A 17,354-nucleotide genomic window follows, 5' to 3' on the forward strand; every position below is an offset into this window, starting at 1 on the left:
TGTACTAAATGCATTGATTTATGAAGGCCAATATGCTAAAAGCTTTCTTTAAGACCCTACCTACCTGTGACACTACTTGTGCTACAAGGGAGTATGTGTTAAATTAGACTTTAGTGACAAGAGCTCTGAGGTTGACTTTCAACTCAAGAACTCATGTATTAGCTTAGATTAGATTAGATTCAACTTTATTGTCATTGTGCTGAGTACAGATACAAAGCCAATGAAATACAATTAGCATCTAACCAGAAATGCAAAGAATAGTGTTATTTACAAAATAACTGCGAATAAAAAGTAAGTGCAACAGCACATAAATATAAAAGTACTGAGACAGCCCAATATGAGTGCAATACTGCTTAGCGCTGTGATGGGAGGTTCAGCAGGGTCACAGCCTCAGGGAAGAAGCTCTTCTTGAGCCTGCTGGTACACGAGTGGAGGCTCCTGAAGCGCCTACTGGATGGGAGGAGAATAAAAAGTCCATGGTTAGGGTGAGATGCATCCTTGATAATGCTTTTCACTCTGCCCAGGCAGCATTTATGGTAAATGTTCTCAATGGCGGGCAATTGGTGCCGATAATCCGCTGGGCAGTTTTCACCACCCACTGGAGTGCTTTGCAGTCCGATAGGGGACAATTGCCATACCACACTGAGATGCAGTTGGTGAGTATGCTCTCAATAGCACAGTGGTAAGCCACATTCAAAAATCAAATCTGAAGCACAATACTTCTTTCCAATTTATTTGTGATTCTATGATGTTCAAGTCCTTGGATAAGCCCACAATCTCATACTATAGCAACACTATATTCCTTCTTAGGCAACAAGATAGGGCAAGTGACTGAATTATCAATCTGGAGGCACTTAAGGTCCTGTAACCATTATTCTATTAGCTTTAAAATAGTTATGGTGGAAAATAGGACAGGTATACAGGATAATGTACTAAGCTTGTGAAAGCATTTGGTGAGATCTTGCAGAGGTTGACTGGATGGGACTGTTTTCTAGAGAGATGTAAAAAGATGACTCTACTTTAGTCAAGAAAGTACAGCAGCCCCTGCACTTCCTGAGGAGTTTGAGATGAGAAAGACTGCCCCCAATCTGACCACATTCTACTGGAGCAACATTGAGAGTGTCCTGACCATCAGAATCACCATCTAGTATGAAAATTGTGAGTCATCTGACCTCAAGATTGCAGCAGATTGTAAGGATTGCTAAGAGAATCATTGGGGTCTCTATCTCCCCCATCCAGAACATATATCAGAAACACCGTGTTTTCAGAGCCCACAGAATTATCAAGGACCCCTCCCATCCATCCAACAATCTGTCCGATCTCCTACCATTAGGCAGATGGTACCACTATATGAGAACAAGGACTGTTAGGCTGGGTAACAGCTTCTTCTCCTGGGCTGTGAGATTACTGCTACCACCAAGTACACATTACTTATGACAGCATTGCATTTTTGTTTATTTAACTATACCTCATATATGATCTTCATCTAGTCCATCTACAGAATATATATTTATTATCTGTTAATATTATGGTGTCAATATTATTTTATGTGCTGTATGTGATACATATACTGGGTTTTGCATCTTGGTCCCAGACGAACATTGTTTCATTTAGCTGTGCACATGTGTATGGTGGAACTTTGAGTGAAAAGCTTCTAAGAGTGTGATATCAGAAACCTAGGACTAATATGCTCCAGCTAGAGTAAAAGGCAAGGCTAGTAAGTTCAGGGAACGCTTTCAGCAAAGAGCTATTGAAGGGGCACTGTTCAGGAAAAAGGAGGAAAAAAACATCGGGTTTATGTGATAGGGAACAAATGAATCTCTTGATGACATCTAAGAGGGAGATCAAGTGGGCAAAAAGAAAGTATAGGATGGATCAGGCAGGCTGGACTAAGGAAACTCCCAAGAGATTCTATAGGAAGGGTAAGATGAAGGAACACATACCAATCCTCATTGAGGCATCAGAAGTGGAGAGAGTGAGCAGCTTCAAGTTCCTTGGGTGTCAAGATCTCTGAGGATCTAACTTGGTCCGAACATATCAATGTAGTTATAAAGAAGGCAAGACAGCGGCTATACTTCATTAGGAGTTTGAAGATATTTGGCATGTCAACAAATACACTCAAAACTTCTATAGTTGTACAGTGGAGAGCTTTCTGACAGACTGCATCACTGTTTGGTATGGAGGGGCTACTGCACAAGACTGAAAAAAGCTGCAGAAGGTTGTAAATCCAGTCAGCTCCATCTTGGGTACTAGCCTACAAAGTATCCAGGACATCTTTAGGGAGCAGTGTCTCAGAAAGGGAGTGTCCATTAAGGGAGGTCCCATATGGCCAGCTAATCTGGAAGGTTAGATCGCATGGGATCCAGGGTGAGATAGTTAATTGAATTCATAATGGACTCAGTGGTAAGAAGCAAAGAGTGATAGGTGAAGGATTTTTTTTTCAGTCTGGAGGACTATGGTGAGTTGTATGGTGACACAGGGATCAGTGCTGGAACCTTCATTATTTATATAAATGATTTGGATGTGAATGTAATTTTGTGAATAATACTAAAAAAAAGATGGTATTGTAGACTGTGAAGAAGGTTATCAAAATTTACAGGGTGATTATGATCAGCTTGGTAAGTGGGGTAAGGAATGGCAAATGATCCTTCAGTTCAGACAGGTGCAAAGTGTTGAATATTGAAAAGTCAATCCAAGGCAGAACTTATAGAATGGTCAGGCCTTGGAGAGAGTTGTGGATCACAGGGACCTAGGAGATGACACAACTAATTTTGGCAGAATTGAAGAGGAGATGTACAGGAGCAAGATAGATCAGCTGGTTGAGTGGTGACACAACAACAACAACTTACACTCAATGACAATAAGGCCAAGGAATTGATTATGGACTTCAGGAAGGGGAAGTCAAGGGAATACACACTAGTCCTCATTGAGGGATCAGCAGTGAAAAGGGTGAGCAGTTTCAAGTTCCTGGATGTCACCATATCTGAATATTAGGCCCAAAATATTGATTACAAAGAAGACACAATAGTAACTATACTTCATTAGGAATTTGAGGAGTATGGGTTGTTACTGAAGACATTCACAAATTTCTACAGATGTACTGTGGATAGCGTTCTTACTCATTGTGTGATCATCTGGTATGGAAAGGCCACTGTGCAGGATCAGAAAAAGTTGCAGAAAATTGTAAACTTAGCCAGTTCCATTATGGGCACTAGCCTCTCCAGCATCGAAGACACCTACAAAAAAGTGATGCCTCAGAAGGGTGGCATCCATTATTAAGGACCCCCATCACCCAGTACATGCCCTCTTCTCATTGCTACCATCAAGGAGTAGGTACTGGAGCCTGAGGACACACACTCAACATTTCAGAAACAGCTTCTTCCCCTCCACCATCAGATTTCTGAAAGGACAATGATCTGAATGGACAATGAATCCATGAACAATATCCCACTTCTTTGGCACTACTTATTTATTTTTATTATTATGTAATGCAACGTACTGCTGCCACAAAAGAACAAATTTCACGACAAATGCCTGTGATACTAAATCTGATTCTGATTCTGAGTACAGGTACATAGTTCTCTGAAAGCTGAGTGGTGAAATAGGTATTTGGCATGCTGGCCTTCACCAGTCAGGGCAATGAGTAATGGAGGTGGGATGTTATATTGCAGTTGGACAAATTTTGATGAGACCACACTTGTACTATTGGTCATATAACTGCACTTGGTTTCCAAATTAGTAATGTTTTTCCTGTAACAGGGTGACAGCTTTGGTTTTGGTAAAATTTACAAGAATGCTGCCAGGATCCAAGGGCCTGAGTTATAAGGGGAGGCTGTGCAGGTTAAGACTTTATTCCTTGGAATGTAGGTAATTAAAGAACGACCTTATAGACATGTATAAAATCATGAAGAGTATAGACAAAGTGAATGCACATAGCTCTTTTTTAATTGAAGGGAAGGGGAACTAAAAATTAGAGGCCATAGGTTTAAGGTGAAAGGTAAAAGATTTGTAAAGGATATGAGAGCCAGCTTCTTGTTCCTCAAAAGTAGTTGATTTTAAGTAGCATTCCTGCCACTATTTTCTAATCCTTCTATGCATTCCATTAGTGGAGTAAACACAGCTTGCCCATCTTACTGCAGTAAGTAATAGAATAGTACAGCACATTACAGGCCCTTTGGCCCACAATGTTGTGTCGACCCTCAAACTCTGCCTCCCATATAACCCCCCACCTTAAATTCCTCCATATACCTGTCTAGTAGTCTCTTAAATTTCACTTGTGTATCTGCCTCCACCACTGATCCAGGCAGTGCATTCCACGCACCAACCACTCTCTGAGTGAAAAACCTTCCTCTAATATCCCCCTTGAACTTCTCTCCCCTTACCTTAAAGCTATGACCTCTTGTACTGAGTAGTGGTGCTCTGGGGAAGAGGCACTGGCTATCCACTCTATCTATTCCTCTTAATATCTTGTACACCTCTATCATGTCTCCTCTCATCCTCCTTCTCTCCAAAGAGTAAAGCCCTAGCTCCCTTAATCTCTGATCATAATCCATACTCTCTAAACCAGGCAGCATCCTGGTAAATCTCCTTTGTACCCTTTCCAATGCTTCCACATCCTTCCTGTAGTGAGGCGACCAGAACTGGACACAGTACTCCAAGTGTGGCCTAACCAGACTTTTATAAAGCTGCATCATTACATCGTGACTCTTAAACTCTATCCCTCGACTTGTGAAAGCTAACACCCCATAATGAAGCTCATTTCTCACTGCTAGCCAAAGTCCATAAGATAGAGAATTTTTGACAATTCAGCTAGAGACCTCCTCCAATTAATTTGATCTGTATTTAACTATTGTATTGTTTTTATTTCTTCTGGGAACATCTGCATCACTGCGAGGTAAGCACTCATTGCCTATCATGAACTGTTGTTGAATTTTATGATTAGCCACCCCATTTCTGAGGGAAGTAAATGGCCAAATATGTTGCTGCAGCTCTGGAGTTATATTCTCGAGCTGCAGCAACATCACTAGGGCCAGAAGGGAAAAGGAAGACACATTTCCTATAGGGCATTAAGAAATCTGTTGGGTATTAATAATAATCTCGTAGTCTCATTATCATTATTATTTAGACAGGCTTTATATTCCAAATTTATTTAATTAACTGTATACTAATTATCCAGCAGGGATAGTACTATTCAAACTTGTATCTTTAGGTTATTGAAGTAGATTACTGTATTATATGTTCAGTAAAATAATCACCATGTGACCATACCAAGACATTTCACTCTTAAGATCATCAATGAGACTTAGACCATAATTTTTCCACTACAACTTGTAATTCTTCTGTACCTTGCATTCCAATTTATTTGTATACTGAGATCCCCAAAAAGAGGCCTTAATGAAGTCAAAAGACAAAATAGATAAATACTTGAAGGTAAAATAATTCCAGGGTCTTCGGAAGAAGCAGCACAATAACCTCTCACAAAGAGTTAGTTGAGAGACAGTGGGACAATTGTAACATAGATCCTCCAAAATTGTAACAGATTTTGTTCATTGAGATACACACAATGAGTTTGAGCTTCACTAAGGAACAACTCCAACAAAAAATAACTAAACAGCTTTAAACACTTCATATGCCCTTTCATGACCTCTAAAAACCCCTTGCTTATATGACTGCAACTCTAACATCACTCAATAATCTTGATCCAACATATAAACCAGCCTGTTTGAAGATAACCCATTCTCCATCCTCTACTCTTAAGTATTCTCTCCTCAAGCAGAGTGCACGGTGGCTGTGAAGTAGCAACTCATCAAAGTCTCGCTGGCTCCAACTCCCAGACTTACAACCTTCAATTTCAAGAACAAGAGCTGCCAATGTATGTGGACACCACAGTCATAAAGGATATTGAAAAGAAAATTTATTTCTACTCTTTTATCTTTTTGTTCCTGAACTAGATTCCTTATCCATCATGGAAAATCTTCACCACAAGAACTGGGGCTTTTCAAGATGCCTGCTCTCTACATTCTCAAGCAAAATTAGAGAGGGCAATGTCTGGCCTTGTCAGTGAAGCCTGCGATCCGCGTTAAGTTCTTCCTCCTGTCCTCCAATTCAACTGTAAGAAGCTGCCTGGAGTGTACTGGAAATTTGTCAAGGCTATGCAAATAGCTCAGACCAAGAACATACTGTCTGCTTCAACACCTATCAAAGACCAGCAGGGTCCCAAAGAGAAAAATCACCTTACTGATTATTCAGAACTTCCTTCAGTTAAAATTGGCAAAACCAAAATCATTCTATTCCTTTAAAGCATGAAATAATTTGCATTTATATAGCATCTTATTATGTCTTTCAGGATATCCTAAAACACTTCACAACAAATTACTTTGAAATGCTATGTATGTGAATGCAGTAACCATTTGCACACACCAAGGTCAAAGAGAACAATGAGATGAATTGATCAGTTAATCTATTTTTTGGTGGTGTTACTTGAAGAAAGAATATTGGCTTGGACATCTGTTCATCTTCAAATAGTGCTATGGGATCTTAAATGTCCACTTGAATAGGCGCAAGATCTCATTTTAACATTTAATCTGCTGAATGCAGCTCAGGCTTAAAAAGGCATGGGAGCTATAAAATGAAAACAGGCACTTGAACCAACCAGTTCTTGTCAGTGTCCATCCACCAGGAGAGAACAGTTTTAATCACTTTTAATTTGCACATAACCTCAGCATCTTTTCTTCCATTCACTATTCAATCTAATTTTGAATGTTGGCAAAAGCTTCTATCTCACCCATTAAGCCCAGAAAGGAATTCTATAGCCTCACATTCTTCAAACACTGTTAAATGTAATTTTGCATGAATAACCCTTCAGTCTTGAACGGTCTTCTATTTATTCTGTCCCACCTTTGTATAATTTTCCATGATTTTGTCATAGTGCTTCATAACTTACATTAAACTGATGATCTTGCACCTATTCAAGTGGAATTTAAGATCCCATGGCACAGGTCCTTCATTATGCTTTCTGCTTGTTAGCGACATTATGGGACCATCTTTCAGTGCATTGGCCTGAAATGCTAACTGGCTTTCACTCCATGGGTATACTTTCAGTTTCTGTTTCAAAGCTCCAGTATCCATGCAATATTCTTCTTTTACAATATTCGAGGTGGTCTCATCAAAATTGATTGTAATCGCAAAAAAAAATCTTTATCCCTGCACTCCAGTCACTATCCAAGAAAAATCAAGACATCTTTGCTCCTTTATAATAAGCCTGCAGACTCACAACTCTCTAAAATATATTTCCTTCAAAATTGCCTCCTGGAAGGACTTTATTCATTTTCCCAGTTCTTGCATTTTGTTGGCCAGAAAGAACTATAGTCTATAAATCAGTGATTTTGAAAGAATCAAGGACAGTGAAAGTGGACAAACCAGTTGTCCTTGTTCTTCCCATGAGAACAGAAGATTGGGGGCTGCCATTTTGTGAAGCTGCTCTGCATCATCCATTTTGTGAACTGGTTTTCCTTAGCTGGATCAATATTCTAACAAAGAAGCAACAATACTCTAGAAAATCTGATGGACTAGAGGTAATGTCCGAATATGAAGTTATCTGGAATGATATAACATGCAGGTTTACAAATTATGTGGTCTGTGTCTGCCCTGAATGATTCAAGCTGGTTACTAGTTTGGTAACTGATTTAGAACAAAAAGCCATAAATTACCAGTTGTCACTTGTGGAAGAAGACAATAAATGGATGTTGGCTTGGACCAGAGCCAATAAGAAGGTGATATAGGTCAGTCAGTTGACCCACTGCTAACGAGACTGAAATATGATATTTGAACTTGTAAGGAAAGAATATAAAAGCAGATGTTTGAATGAAATGCAGAAACATCTCTCCAGGGACTAACCACTGAGGAAATGGAGTATCCCACAGACATGTGGAGATTAGATTGGGTCTCCTTCTCTGGATATTACCTTTTCTATTCTTTGACTGTTCATGGATGGTCAGGAGAACTTAGTAGGTGTGCACAGAGGTACTTGGTTGTGTAAATTCACATGCTCTTCAATTGAGACAATAAAGGCACTTGTTGGTAGTTACAGATTCTCTCGGTTCCTCTCTGTTCTGATCATTATTACTAAGGGGTAGATCATTGTATCAGTTTCAGCTGTGGGGTGGAATCCTTCCATACAGCTGCCTCTTAGAAGTTTTCCTTCTCCAAGGACTGTGATTTCCCCTCATCCATAGCCTAGAGATCGCCTACATTAAATCTCATCTGTTTCCTGCTCCTCTACGCTTAGCTCCTTTCCATCAGGCCAGAGCAAGGATACAGATCCCCTGGTCTACATCTTGTGCCCATCAGGTTACACATTCAGTGGATCAACTTTTCTCATTTCTGCCAACTTCAACAAAATCGCCTTAATTCATGATTTCATTTGGCACAAAGCAACTATAAACCTATTAAACCCTGAATTCCTGAAATGATGTTTTACTTGAATAAAATGACAAAACATACCTGATCCAGTTAGAACGTGCCCCAATAAAATATCATTAATTTTATAAATAATATTTTGAGCCTTTCTCTTCCTTGCTACATGCACCAATTCCAGTTTTTAGAGAAACAGCTCCTTTTTTTTTTACCAATACTGCTCAACAAGCTGCCAGGAGATTTGCAAAAGATGATTTACCTTGTTTTTCTGTTATGGAGAAACTGTGAACTTGTTTACCTTCTCCCTTGATGATGTGGCTTAGATGAGCAACACAAAAGTCCTACTTACAGTCTCTCACTTTAATATTTTATGGTATGAATTCCGTTTTGCCAATACACTGAAGCATATGATACCAGGAGCAGATTTAAGGACTTGGTAAGGAATAAAGAGAGGTGTGTTTACATTCCCTTTTTATTTAAAAAATATAAATGGTATATTGGTAATAATGGAATAATTTTGGATAAAAAGTAGAATCATTTTAATAAAAGTCACATATACATTATAATTAATAAGCAAATTGTTAATTTGTCAAGTCTTTAATCAGTATATAACCAATAATACAGTGGGTAATTCTGGCATGACACAATTCTTCAAAGAAATCATCCAGACAGTTTGACATAAATGTATAAGTGGTCTAGATTATCAATAAGAAGAATTTATTTATCTTAGCTGAGGGATCAAAAGGGTAGGGATGTCTAAAACCAGAGGGCATGGATTTAAGATGAGAGGGAAAAGATTTAAAGTGGAGCTGAGGGCATGTTTTTCATAGTGGATTTTGGAACAAGCTGCCAGTGGAAGTGGTAGAAACTGGTACAATTACAGTTAAAGTAAAAAACATTTGGATAGGTTGCTGGATGGGAAATGTTTAGAGAAAAATGCACCAAGTGCAGGCAAATGGGACTAGCTGAGAACAGCACCTTGGTCGGCATGGACAAATTGGGCCTAAGGGGCTGTTTGTGTGCTGTATAATTCTATGACTCTATTGATATATAATTCATGCCTATGGTACCTCTTGCATATTCCTTTTTCATGACATGCTGGCTCCTATGTGGTGAAATAACCAGCAAGTTTTGAATCTTTACGTAAAAGATAAAATTATAATATGCTGTATTTCATCTTTATAAAGATGGAAAAAATGTTTACTTTTCCTTCATCTCAATTCCTCTTTTTCCATTGTCGGCAATTTTCTTTGATAATTTGGCCAACATATGCAGCACCTTATAGCTTTAATCCAAACAATGAGAGCCTGGGAAAAGGCAAGAACTACAGATGCTGAAATACTAAAGTAAAAACAATTAAGTCAGGCAGCATCTACAAAGAAAAGAAGGAGAAAATGATTCAGAGCAATGACAATTCAACACAACCTGAAACTTTAACTCTGATTCGCTCTCCACATTTTCCACCTGACGTGTTGAGTACTTACAGCATTTTTTTTATTTTATTACAGAATGTTGTGCTTTAGTTATGATTCTTTACCCAACCTATTCAAACTCTCAATCTACAATTTTTTTTACTTGACCCAACATTTGTTTTGCTCTTCATGTAAATGGGTGGGCTTGATAAAATTTAATACTAAAATTTGCACCCGAAAATATTGCCTGCATAGTGTATATGACTAGAAAAGAGAGAAGTGGGAAGTTCAGCTTTGTACTGGAATGCAAGTACAAAATAAAATAATAACATTGGCCAACATTCAGAAAGACTAATGGTATCACTTGAATTTTCTGTGGTAAATATGCCACAACTGTCATGCATTGGCTGAACTTCTAAACCTAATGTTCTCATCAGAATATTTTTATTCTTACATGCATATCTGATGAAAAATTTTAGTGCAAACAGTGCCTGGACAATTTGAGATTCTTCTTTATAATGAATGCTGAGAAAAGCCAGAAACTGGAATTTAACTGATGTAACCCCATTTTCATTTCTGTTTTCATAACAAGAAGTGTAACGGGCAGCCTATCGTGCAATTAGTTATGTGCAATTTGACAGTGCTCTCTGTAATCCTATCATATTTGTTCTTTTTTACAAGTTTCAGGAATTACTTTTATTTTCATACTATCTAACTTTGATTGCCATAAAGCCCTCAGAAATTCCAGGTGGGTGTAGCAAATAAGAGGCATAAAAAAGTCAGCAATAATACTCTTACCTTAAAATGCTGAAGTTTTTTCTGGGTCTCTGCTGTTCCTTCTTTTTCTTGCAGAAGGCAGGAGTTAAAGATGAAAAGCTCTGTATCTCGCATCCAACCTTTCAATTCTTTGATCCTGACCTCCAGCTGCCTCACTAGGCTACTGCTTTCAGGTGACAGAAGATTGCATGCTCCTGCACCATTTGGCCCCAGCGCTGCATCCTGAGTCTTCTCTCCAAGTGTTTTCTGACACAACCAAAGGGAAACATCAATTAGCTTCATGTACTGTCCTTATTTTTAAGGTGGCTATTAACAAGTCACTACCTTATTGACATACATACCAGCTGGAAGTGCCACTCTCTTTAAAAGTCCAATTAAAATGACATCTGAACCACAGTTCAGACTACTGCAACAGAGCCATCAAATACATAGAATATCAAGACATTGCCAAATAACAAAATGCAATATTAATTCATTAATTATAATTATGCTGCAAGTTTAAAAACTATCACAAAGCACACTGAAACCATCAATTAGATGATAATCCCCATAACTAAACTAGCCATTCAAAGCATATTAATCTTTGGCAATATTCTGAGTAATAATAGTTACTGTGTTGGACGATGGATGTGGGAACCATGGCATCCAGCCACAATTAAATCATTATATACAAATGATACCAGACTAATCTATTTGAGAAAAATGTTAGGTGAATAATTCTGGCAATTGAGTTTCTGAGATCACATGAATACTAATAATATAAAGCCTCACAGTGGAATCCAGATTTAGCTATTGTTTTCTGCTGTGACAAATTTACCAGCAGCATCAGACTCAATACCCTGAGAGAGTAGGTTGCAAAAAAAGAATTTATTGCTACTTTTTGTTCAGGAACACTTTGCAATCATAAATTCTTCATAAGCAGAATACTTCTGAGAATGGTCTGTCTTCATAAATATACGACAGAGCACATCAATTTCATTTAATTCACAATTTGTGGCAGCACAGCAGATGCCATTGCCTTTCTTGATAGGGTTGTTTAATATGCAATTGCGATGGAGTAATGTGCAGCACAGGGGACAAAATTTCTTGGATTAAACTCCACGCACCACTGACATTTTATTTTATCATTTTCTGTTGTCTGACTGTTCATTCTAGATGAAAGCAACATTAGATTCTCTCTCATTTTAGTTTAACTCTTTCTAAAGTATTTTTTGTTTCGTATTTATAATGTCAATTCAAATTAAATAGCAAAAATGTTGAATACTTTTGTTTTGTGTTTGTAATATAATGCATTACTTTTAGCTATGACAGATACAAGCTGCTAAACATTTACAGCTACACAGACTCCTGGCGTAATTTAAACATTATAATAAAAGAAAAGGAATTAAATTCTGTTTCCTTCATATGAGCCAGATACAGCTCAAATTACCAAAGCATGCAATTCTCATTTTCATTTTGTTTTCATTATTTTATTGAAGAGCAACTGGAACATTCTGATACATTAGTATAAACTTATAGTATTTACTTAATTAAACAGTTTGTCTAATGTTGTAATAGAATGGGTAAATGAAAACGGAGTCAATGAGCAAAAAGTCTAATACTGCAGTGTTTTTCCTTTGTGCACAGCAGTGATGTAATGACATGTTTGGATACAATCTGAGTATTTGATTATTATTCCTCCCTCTCTTCCTTTTCTTATCTGTCACTACTGCCTCCCTGTTACAGACTCACATTCAGCCTAGCGGCCTGGTTAGCATGAACTGCAGAATTTTTGAACCTTCTGTCAGTGCTTAAATTGTAAAATATTGTCCCTTGCAGAACAAAGGTGTCCACATTGGATTTTCTTGTGTTGTGTTCACAATGATCTATTCATATTTCTAGGTAAGACTGAGAAACTTACTTAAAGATTATACATTTTTAGTTATGGTAAAATTCCAGTTCTGCGTTTAAATTAGAAAATAATCAGTGTGTTAGGGAGGAAGAAATATAAGCATGGGAAGAATAATAATTAACAATGGGATCTCCTTACTCACAACCTGCAAGAATAGTCATACTATGTTGATTTTTAGAATATCAGATCTGCTGAAAACTTCCAGCACTTCCTGACTTTATTTCAAATTTCCAACATCTTGCAACACTGCTGCCTGATCTACTGAACATTTTCTATGTATGATCATACAATATTCTTCATTGGATAACCTCACACTTTTGATCTGCTTGTTTTATTTTCCATTATATTACAAAACAGTTCAAATTCAAGGAAAGATTATGATTACTTCCAGAAGAAAATGCAATAAAAGCTTTCCAAACTAGACATTGTACAATGTGTCATGAGCTTATTATCACTTTGTTACAGTGTTGTGATTTAAATTGAGTGTGCAGCTCAAAAAAATTCCATTCAGAGAAGGCATCCTATTGGAAAGCAAACGTACAAACTACTCAGCTACAAGAATTCTTGGGTGAATTTGAAATGTGGGAACATGCATTGAATCATTCCTGATTGAAAATTTGTAAATAAACTTCACGGTTTGTATGGAGATACTTGTTAACATAAGTTGTGCACTAAACAAGCTGTAACTAACTTTAGATGCCACTGTACTTTTACTCTGAAAATTCTAAAACCCTAGATTTTCTTAGTTTTGACGCATCCTTTGGTGACGATGAGTTGTGCACACATATGAAATCAGAGCTGGAGTAGGCCACTCAGTCCCTCAATCCTGTTGTGCCACTTAATAGCATCATGGGTGCTCTGATTATAATCTAGACCATACATTCCCCTCTATACAACCTTGCTATTCAAGAACAGCAATAGCTATAGGCCAAGGGGGGACTCAAATCTGCTCCACCATGTCTGTTCTAATCCTGGCCTCAGTATTCCTTTCTTGCCCACTCCCCCTACTCTCTGACTCCTGTGTTATTCAAGTATCTGTTAACCTTTGCATTGAATACATTCAGTGCCTCTGCTTCCGTAGCTCATTGGTTAAAGAATTCCTAACATGCACAACCATCTGAGAGAAGAAATCCATACGTCTCAGTATTGAGTAAGTAACCTCCTTTTCTGAAACAATGTCCCCTGGGTGAAGGTAACTACTCTGGGTCAAACGTCCTCACTAATCCATCCTGACAAGCCCTGCAGAATCTCTTAGTCTTCAACAAGATCACCTCTCATTCATCTGAACTCCAATGCACAAACTGCTTAATTTTTCTTCATAATGCATCCCAGGAATCAACCCAGTGATCCCTCTTCCCACTGCCTCCTGTGCAAGTATAAAATACCTTAAATATGAAAACCAAAACTGTAACAGTTCTCCAAGTATAGTCTTATCAGATCATTGTAGTTACATCAAAACTTCCATGTCCCTTTACCAACCACCTGGCTTCACCTATCACCTTCTAGCTTGTCCTCCTTCCCCTCCCTCCACCTTTTTATTCTGGCAACTTCCCCCTTCATTTCTAGTTCTGATGAAGGGTCTCAGCATGTAATGTCAACTGTTTAATCATTTTTGCAGATGCTTTCTAGCCTGCTGAGTTCCTCCAGCATTTTATGTGTATTACTTCAAGAATTGAGTTACTCCTACCATAAAAAGTATTCAAAGAATCTGTTTCTACCATTCATTGAGGAAGAGGATTCCAAAGGCTCATGACTCAAAACGTATTCGCCCCTAAAATCCAATGTGAGGATTGTAACGTATGGTTACGCTGTCTTCATTCAATGGAACACATCACTTGCCATGTTTGAATTGCTAGATAATTTTCATAAACTCAAGGACATTCTGCAGATGCTGGAAACCCACAGCAAAATGCTGGAAGAACTCAGCAGGCCAGGCAGCATTTACAAAAACGAATAAACAGTCGACATTTCGGGCTGAGACTCCTCATCAGAACTGGAAAGGAAGGAGGAAGACACCAGAACAAAAAGGTGGAGGGAGGGGAAGGAGGACAGGCTAGAAAGTGATAGGTGAATCCAGGTGGATGGGAAAGGTAAAGGGCTGGAGATGAAGGAATCTGATAGGAGAGAAGAGTGGATCATAGGAGAAAGGGGAGAACAAGGGGCACCAGGGGGAGATAATAGGCAGGTGAGAAGAAGAAAGTGGCCAGAGTGGGGAAAGGAAGAAGAGGGAAGCAGGAGGGGAAAAGAAATAAAAGAGAAAAAAAATACCATAAGGAGAAATCGATGTTTGTGCCATCAGGTTGGAGGCTATATAAATGGAATGAGGTGTTGCTCCTCCACACTGAGAGTGCCTCATTGTGGCAGAAGAGGAGGCCATGGACCGACATGTTAAAATGGGAATAGGAACAGGAATTGAAATGTTTATCCACTGGGAAATTCTGCTTTTGGAACATGCAGAGCTGTTCAACAAAGTGGTTCCCTCCAATTTACATCAGGTCTCACCAGTAGAGGAAGTTGCATCGGGAACACCAGATACAATAGACAGCCCCAACAGATTTGTAGGTGAAGTGTTGCCTCACCTGGAATGATTGTTTGGGGTCCGGAATGGAGGTGAGTGGAGAGGTGAATGGACAAGTGTAGCATTTCTCTTGCTTGCAGGGATATGTGTCAGGAGGGAGATTAATGGGGAAGGAGGAAGGAAAGCGAAGAGTTGGGGGGGAAGTAAAGAGGTGTTTATTGGTAGACTCCTGTTGAAGAAGACAGTAATTGAGGAGAACGAGGTGTCAGAGGTGAAGATTCATGAGGTGGTAGGTGAGGACAAGAACTGTGTACCTGTTGAGGCGGTGGGAACATGGGGAGAGTGTGGATAACTGGGAAATGGAGGAAATGCAGGTGAGGGCAGCATCGCTGGCGGAGGAAGGAAAACCTCATCCTGGGCACAGGTGCAGCAGAAATGAAGGAAGTGAGAAAAGGGAATAGCATTTTTACAGAAGACTAAGTGAGAAGAGGTGTTGTAAAGATAACCATGGCAATTGGTAGATTTATATAAGGTGTATGTTACTTATGGTTAGAGGCTTGCACAGTTACCTGAAATGCGTAGGCCCAGGCAAAATTTAGAGCTCATCTGCATCTCCTGAGAAGGATATGGAATTCAATTTCTTTTAGTGGCACATTTTGGTCTTGATATCTTAACTGAAGTATGAAACCACACAAAATTTCTTATTATGGTCCAGTTGTGAGAATTAGTCTCTAAAACTCTTGTGCTTATTTAGCTAACGCTGGGTAATCTCTGCCTCCCCTCCTTCCTCTTTCAGCCTCTCAGCATTCTGTCTCCAAGAAGATGCCCACTAATGCACCTACACTGTTTTATACTGTTCAGCCACCTACATTCAGAAAGAGTGAATACTGAACACCAAAATGACAGCCAAATATCAAATCAACATGACATCACTGTTCTCTTCTGTAGATCCAAGTGGCATTCATCATCGTCATAGAGTTGCACAGCACGGAATGTCCATGTCAACTTTTTGTCCATCTGACAAAATCCCATTTGTCTACACTAGATCAGTATTCTCTGTATCTTCCCTTTTCAAGTACCTGTCTAAATGTCTCTTAAGTGATTTTACCTGATTCTAAACCCTCCTCCAACAGTGAGTTCCAGGTATCCAGTTATCCAGTTCCAGGTAAAAACCTTCCCACGTAATCCCTGTTAAAAGTCCTTCCTCTCACTTTAAACATATACATTCCTACCAATCTCTAGATTATTCAAGTTCTCTAATATAACCATATAACAATTACAGCACGGAAACAGGCCAGCTCGGCCCTTCTAGTCCATGCCGAACGCTTACTTTCACCTAGTCCCACTGACCCGCACTCAGCCCATAACCCTCCATTCCTTTCCTGTCCATATACCTATCCAATTTTACTTTAAATGACAATACCAAACCTGCCTCTACCACTTCTACTGGAAGCTCGTTCCACACAACTACCACTCTCTGAGTAAAGAAATTCCCCCACGTGTTACCCTTAAACTTTTGCCCCCTAACTCTCAACTCATGTCCTCTTGTTTGAATCTCCCCTACTCTCAATGGAAAAAGCCTATCCACGTCAACTCGATCTATCCCCCTCATTATTTTAAATACCTCTATCAAGTCCCCCCTCAACCTTCAACGTTCCAAAGAATAAAGACCTAACTTGTTCAACCTTTCCCTGTAACTTAGGTGCTGAAACCCAGGTAACATTCTAGTATCTTGGTAAGGTCCTGGTAAACTTCCTCTGCACACATCTTAATAAGGATTGTGTGGTAGTCAGAACTTCAGGCAATATCCACGTGTGTCTAACTAGTGTTCAGTAAAATAGGAACATAATGTTCCAATGTTTATAAAAGCAAGCATGCTGTATGCCTTCTTCACTACCCTACCCGCCCATGTTGCTACTTTCAAGAGACTATGGACTAATTGAAACCTAAGATCCCTCTGTTGATCAATATTCCTTAGTGCCCAACCGTTTAGTATTTATGTCCTTACCTTATTTCACTTTGCAGAATTCATCACTTGGTACTTGTTGGGATTATGTTCCATCTGCCAACTCTCTACCCAGCTTTCCACCTGATCTATATCCTGCTGCAGCCGGATATTTGTTAACCTCAACACCATCAATTTTTGTAACATTCACAAGCTTACTAATCATATCTCTTACATTCACATAGAAGTCACCAATAAAGTCACAAACAGGTGTTCCAGCACTGATCACTGTCATACACCAGTGATCACAGTCCAAGTTAGAAAAGCATCTTTCCACAACTATGCTCTGTCTCCTATCACAAAATCAGTTTTGGATCCAATAAGCTAGCTCACTTT

General features: G+C 38.9%; 1 protein-coding gene across 7 annotated transcripts in view; it reads right to left on the reverse strand.

The window, feature by feature from the left end:
* Positions 1 to 17,354, reverse strand: part of akap6 (A kinase (PRKA) anchor protein 6) — a 404,269-nt gene that overhangs the window by 65,392 nt on the left and 321,523 nt on the right. For all 7 annotated transcript variants that reach the window (XM_073040038.1, XM_073040040.1, XM_073040039.1 and 4 more), the window contains one exon: positions 10,626 to 10,850. In XM_073040038.1, coding sequence (XP_072896139.1) covers positions 10,626 to 10,850 — 225 coding nt within the window. The remainder of the gene's footprint in view (positions 1 to 10,625; positions 10,851 to 17,354) is intronic.

Source organism: Hemitrygon akajei, chromosome 3 (assembly GCF_048418815.1).
Source record: "Hemitrygon akajei chromosome 3, sHemAka1.3, whole genome shotgun sequence".
Classification (NCBI taxonomy): Eukaryota; Metazoa; Chordata; class Chondrichthyes; order Myliobatiformes; family Dasyatidae; genus Hemitrygon; species Hemitrygon akajei.